At 40.3% G+C, this 6,819-nt stretch overlaps 1 protein-coding gene across 1 annotated transcript in view; it reads right to left on the bottom strand.

Moving 5' to 3' along the window:
- PEPD (peptidase D) overlaps positions 1–6,819 on the bottom strand; it is a gene marked incomplete at its 5' end in the record, with an annotated part of 137,340 nt that overhangs the window by 38,308 nt on the left and 92,213 nt on the right. Inside the window, one exon of the mRNA XM_009574905.1 lies at positions 21–169. Within this exon, the coding sequence (XP_009573200.1) occupies positions 21–169 (149 nt within the window). The remainder of the gene's footprint in view (positions 1–20; positions 170–6,819) is intronic.

Raw genomic sequence — 6,819 nt, 5'->3', positions numbered from 1 at the left:
GACATGTACCGATCTTTTACCTGGTTTGACTGCTTTCATTACAGCCCGCGATGACTTCAGCACCGCTTCATAGATAGCCCTCTGGTCAGGAGTGAACTTTCCATTTGCAGGGAAGGTGCAGGTGATGTCAGAGCCATAGCAGTAATACTCTCCTCCCATATCGAACAGGCTAAAAAGGAAACAGAGGGGGAAGAAATGAAAGTTTAATTCCAAAGAAATAGTAGAACAGAAGACATTTCGCTTGCTCTGCACTTAAGAGTCATCTGCATTTTGGTAGCTGGCCATATAATCACCACTTGAATGCTGTTCCTAAGTAAAATAAGACTACAGTCCCTTAGAATCTCCTAGCAGAAGGGTCTCTGCATTACACAGGGCTTAAATGGACACCCTCACAGGCTGCGCTGGTCCCGGATGGAAACACTGAGAGAACGCGTGAAGGAAGAGAAAAAGTACATGAGGAATCCACTTCAAGCTCTTCAGTTCCAGCTCCTAGGACCTCTTCTCAGAAGAAAAAAACATGTCCTTTTTTTCTTTCCTGAGAAATGCTAGCACCACACAAAGGGTCTAACCTCAAAACTTAATACACAAATGTTAATTAAATTATGGCCTTTTGTATCTAAGTGTCAAATCACATCTGATGGTTTAAATAAAATGTCCCCAATAAAGGTTGACTGCCACTGCTCACAATATAAACTTTCCTTTAAGACAAAGTTGCCTAACAGGGATTAAAGAAACAAGGATTATGGGAAGATCCAACCAGAAAAGAACATTTAGTACAGTTTTCTGCATCAGAGATAGAAGAAAAAAAATATTAAGTGCTTTCTTTTATGGGGACAAAAAACTGGGCTTACCCCTTGAGAAGCATATTTATTCTATACCTGAATCAATAATTCACCACTATTTGATTTCTGCCAGCTGAACAATCTATAATAGCAAGTGGGTCTCTACACCCTTGTGAGAACCAGGTTAGACATTTGCAATACTATGCTTATTGAGCCTACCTGATAAGGCACTGCACTGGTTTCAGCAGGCTCAAAAATCAGCAAATAACCAAATAACCATTTGGACCAAACAATACTTGAGCAAATAACGCGCCTAGTTCATCATATATTGATTACAAGAAGGCACATTTCACATATAAGACTTTGGTCTTGACACACAGTATTTGTGTGACCTCCCGATTTCTTAGGTAAAGAATCAGAGTTGAAATCTGCTAATTTAAGTCTTCTTCCAACCACCTCAAACAACTGTATGAGACTCTTATCATCATAAAAAATATAATCTTCCTTCACTGTGTTTGAAAACCTTGAAGTTTTCTTCCTCTTGCTTCTGCTTCACAGCAGGGTCAGTCAGACAACACAAGCAGAAGGAAGGACACTCCACTGGGGCACCCTCTCTGCCATGGAGTCCTAATTACAGCTGTACTTAGGAAACCATGCAGCGTAGCTCTATCCCCAGCCAGCATACGTGACTAGGTAAAGATAAGTATAAGCTACCACAAAAAGTGCTACAGCACTCAGTTGTAGATGTTCACCATTTCCAGCATAACCGCTACTGAAAGCAATGGACAATAAGTAAACGAAGGCAATCATGATAAAGCTAACTAATATTTCAGCAGGGCTGGGACTCTTCTTGCTGCGTTGCATACACAGACATATAGTCACGAAGATTTAATCCAAGAAATTTTAAAATCCACCCTACAATTTCCTCCGTGAACAAATCTCTGCACTGAGTGCAAGCTCTGCTGAAGTCATCGCTAGCCTCCCCAAACTGGGCAAGGTTCACCTGCAGAGAGACTTGCAGGACTGGAACTTCAGGAACAAACCTGATGGTTTACAGATGTGGAACTGCACAAGGCTTAAAGCTACAGGAGCAAACTCCTTAGGAGAATGCTACAGAGGGAACCTGCAAAGTTATATATGTACATGCAGAGCTGATACAAACACTATATACATTCACTTACATGTGAAATACGGTATGTTGAAACAGAAAGTTGCTAATTGAAAAAAGATACACAATAGACAGCAAATGTGAGACCCACAGGGTAAAAAAACCACGATTTGACACCAACATAGCAACTGTAAACCAGCCTAGCCAAACCTCAAAATCAGAAACCCCATCAACACTGCCTAAGTTTTGATTTTATGGTTAGACTCGCTTCTAAAAATAACTAATGATACACACAGAAAATCTAAGTATACAGAAAACTAGTTGCAGCAACTAAGTATCATGTAAGAAGCTGCTACATTCTCTAACGTGCCAACAAGATACAGATTTCAGATTAGTTATAAATCTTTCAACCTATCCCAGACTGAACCCTTTCAAAATCACAAATCAAGTTGCATGGTGCTTTGTGGGATTTGCAGCAGTTTTGTGGCCTAACTCTGTTGCATTTACAAGTGTTAAGTGTCCATTCAGCATGGTGACAGTAAAGCTGTAACCAACAACTTCCAAACTCCCTGTCCATGTCTACTGGAAGTTGCTATGCTTTTTATATTTTACCTGGAGAATAGTTATTCTGAACTTACCACCGGCAAAATTTTAACTGTGTCTTTAACCTTACAATTATCAGCATTTTCTCAAACCCATTCATCACTCAGTGGTTGTTAAGTATTTTTTCGAGTTTTTGGAGCACTGAGTAATGGGGGGGGTTTGGGGGGAGGAGGGGGGGGGGGATCACAAAGCTGATGGTACACCAAAACAAGGCTCACAAGCTAGGAAGCACCATTTGTTCAGGTTTTTTGGCTTCCAAACAAGAGGAGACATGAGGGAAGATGATCTTTCAAATTCCACCTCAGAGCACAACACACCATCCAGCCTGTATGCTTCAGTGAAAAAGCATCCAAACCAAACTGTACGTTTGGGAGATATTTTGGCTCTTATTGGGAATTCTCTGCCATTTAACTTCAGTTGGGAACATATCCATTAGTTAAAATGTTGCCCAAGACATGGAAATAGCCCAAATATTGTAGTTATCCTGAAGAAATAATGGGAGCCTGAGAAGATCCCAGTTTCGTATCTTTGCTTGCCAGGCAAAATAAGTGGTGAAGCACATTTAAGTCAAATAAAATGCATGTGAGCTACTATCTTCTCCTGTTGACTAACTGGAAAAAGTTTCTAAAAGCAGGTTCCTTAAATTCTGGTTCCTTAGAAAGAATACATTTCTTTTACCCTGAAATTAGATGGTAGCTGCTAGTAAATGCTAGTAAAAGAGATATTATTAATGTATTTTAGTACATTCTCAATTGCATGTACAAAATTACCTGCCTGATAATGCAGTCTTACAAGGGTCATGTACAGAAACAACTACTTAATGTTATTTGGACTGTTATCAAATGTAGCAGCAGTCTAAACAAATTAAATGCACAAATGAAAATAGGCCTTACAAGCATCTTGAACTATGGCTTACCTTTTAAGAACTGTTTAATGTAGAGTAACACATGCAATAATATAACAAAGTATGTCCAAACTCTATTAATTTATCTAAAAGGGAAATATAACTGCTACATGTCTAGCAGACTGTATATGTTGTCTATTATAAAACTTAATTGTGAATTCAGTTTTCTGTTGAACGAGGAAAAATTTCATTCCAGAACAATCCCTTCCCTACTTCTTTTTCAGCAAGGATGCAGTTAATTGCTGATTTCAATGAATGCAGAGATGATGTTTCGGAGGTTTCTAAGGCGTCTCAAATGGGAAGGCGGCTAGAGAAGGAGTGTTGCTGATCAGAGAGAGGTGCGCAGGTTTATGTCAAAGTGCTCACTGATTTAGCTTGAAGCTGATGAAGTCTTCTACTGCACAGCTCAATCTCTTTCAAAACCTTCTGAGAGAAAAGCTGATCTTGCTTTGCATCACTTTGTTGGGAGCAAAAGCAACAAAAACCTACCTGGCTTCATTTCACGGTGAAAAATGTATGATGTATAAAGCAGATTTAACAGACAGAAGACCTGAGCACTCTCTAAAAATTCCATGTTACTGTTTCAATTTGTTTTCTAGAATTAATGAGAAGCTATACCACAAGTAAAAGAAGCATAGCAAAAATATTCCAAACTCCTTCTTGGAAGCATGGGCATAGCTCTCCTAAGGGAGGCTTCAGTTCTGTGAATATATATAATCTTTCCTCCCAAACATATTGCAAAATACTGTAAACATTATTAACTAAAACTGAACAATGCAAAGTATGAGAAAAATCAGATAACCTGTCAGTTGCTCTACTGACAGAATGACTTGCTTACGTATCATTAATACAACATTAGCCAACAGCGTGGAAAAAGAAGTTGCCTTCCGCATCTGTTTTAGAAGTCACCTTCAAAAATTACTAAGAGCATTTCATTCCTTTCACAGGGAAAAGGTCTGACACCACAACTTCAAATCATTTTGTACATAAACCAGTATCAAGTCTAAAAGAAGCAGAAACACGTGTCACATTCCACAGCTTTGCAGAAAGGATCGGCTGGACGTGCCCCTCCTCACAGGAGCTTCTCAGCCCCTCCCCGGCAGGTCCCCGGTGCCGCTGGCAGCGGCCCTTCTGCATCCGACCGAACTGGGGTTCTGCTCCCTGTGCAGGAACCCAGGACGGGAGTTTGGAGAAAATATTTCAAGTCCTGTTGATTTTAAAGTGAATACAGGCTTGTAAATCAGTACTGTAACTGAAACACGACATGACACGATGCGCAAAAGCTCTTTTCCCCTCCCATCCCTCTGAAACAACATGGATGAGGAAGACGTGTAAGTGTTACTTTCACAGAATACTGGCACCACAAAATGCAAATTTATAATTAATTTTTCGCTTTCAAGCCCAGAAAAACAATATGCATTTTGATATCAATTTTAGCTTTCTTAACTTCTGACTGTGAAGCATCACAAAACACTTTGCGTAATACTTTAGGTTTGAAAACTGTGGACTATAAACGGCCACGGTTCTTTTCTTCATAAAGTCACTGTATACCATTTTTTTTAAAATAAAGCATCATCTTCCTCTAAGCATGTATTTTACTTTTATAGGCTTGCTGACACTTTTATTGCCAAATAATTTGAAACTGCCAGGCAATGAAGCTAATTATGGCCAATATCACAATGGGAAGCAATACTTTATTTGGGATATCTGAGACGTGTACGAATTGTTATGATCCAACCACCAACCCAACCCAAAGACAAGCTCTCGCAGGCATTTCTCGGGAAGCCTACAGCTACTCCCACGAGCTAACACATAAAGCTGTCACCTTCCTGCTCTACAGATCTGCTTGGTGTGTACACTCAGAACTGGATCTCCTCACGATAGTTATAAAAGCAAATTATTCTTCTGCAGTTGTTAATCCCACAGAGCAGTGACTGCGGTGAAACCCAGCTGGATTTCCTCCTGGTGCAACGCACTCTGGCACGGGGTTGTACTGAGTGTCACCTGCCTGCAACCCATGTCCCCCCCCAGCTTCTGTTCTCAGGACAAAACCTTCTCTTCCCCCAAGTGGGTTTGCAAGACTAGCAATTAGAAAACTGATATTGTCGTATCTTACTGTGCCCTCTTCGTACCTCAGGTTAAAGGTAAACAGGTATGAATACTGATGCACTTTACTCAGCGACGTTTACTGAGGTTTTAGGGTTTTGAGCCATTATTACCAACATACCTATGAGCAGCCACACAGATGAACTGGTGCCAGCCCAATCCTAGGACAACAGGAATAAAGGTACACACAACCTTTTCCTCCTGTTATTGCAACAAGAGCAAGTAATTCCCAGCTGGAGATATTATTTTGTGTGATCTTGCTGTACTCTGCTCTGAGTTCACAGAGAGCGCTCTGTGCTTTAGACTTCATGCGGCAATTAAATCTTGAAGTATTCATGCACTAACAAAATCCAACCATTTGTTTGGTTAAATACTTCTAAGGCAATTTCAAGCTTAAGGGAACTAGGTATCAGCATTTCTGTGAGATACATCTTTGGAAACGTGCCAAGTGATTTGGAAATAGGGTGGTTTAATAGCAGACCACAAGAATGAATTATAGTAAATGATATCAGAAGTAAGAAAGTGGAGAGTTAAGCGACACACTTTTTCATCCACTTGTATCCTGACTAGCCAAGAGTTATCAATTTATAAAGCAACACTGAGTAAGATAACATTGCAAACCCAACAGAGAACTGGAACAGTATAGGGTGAAGTCCTACCATGCTCAGGAAGGTGTTTTGGAAGAGGTGCCCTGCTGTGACCAGCTTCCATCTGACATGGTACAGACAGAGCTTGTACTGGCTCTGTCCCAAAGTCAGGCTTGGCTCGCTTGATTTAAGGTCAGCTTTTTCTTGTAAGCACCCCTGGAGTCTAGAGTAACCTTAGAAAAATGCTAGAGAATATTTTTGGTGTAGGAAATGGGGTTCTGGGTATTCACTAGAAAACATCAGGCTTTTTGTTTAAGACTCGTGTTCAAAAGAAGATCCTGTAACCCACACAGGTAATGCAATTACAGAGATACAAAACAGTTACATGACTATTCTTCATCTAGCTGTGATTTACATAACCATCTAGCCCTATATTTTTTGTGTTTGTCCTCAACCATGTCTTTTCATCTTGTCTACCTTCTCCATGACCTTCCCATCTTTGCTCCTCTTGTAGCACTGTCTCACTAAAGGCTTTCTCAGACTATTACAGATAATGGGAGGCTCGTCTCAGCCTTCTCTCACAGAAGATGATAAGATATGCCACTAAGTTTTGCTCAGATAGGAACAGGGTGGAAAAAAAAAATACATGTCTACATTAAATTTTGAAGGAGAGAGGACTGCCTGCTTGTACCTCTACAATGCCAACTACAGCGTCCTTCAGTGGCTACA

This window comes from Fulmarus glacialis, unplaced genomic scaffold (genome assembly GCF_000690835.1).
Source record: "Fulmarus glacialis isolate BGI_N327 unplaced genomic scaffold, ASM69083v1 scaffold25103, whole genome shotgun sequence".
Lineage (NCBI taxonomy): Eukaryota > Metazoa > Chordata > Aves > Procellariiformes > Procellariidae > Fulmarus > Fulmarus glacialis.
This window is presented reverse-complemented; position numbering and strand designations above follow the sequence as displayed.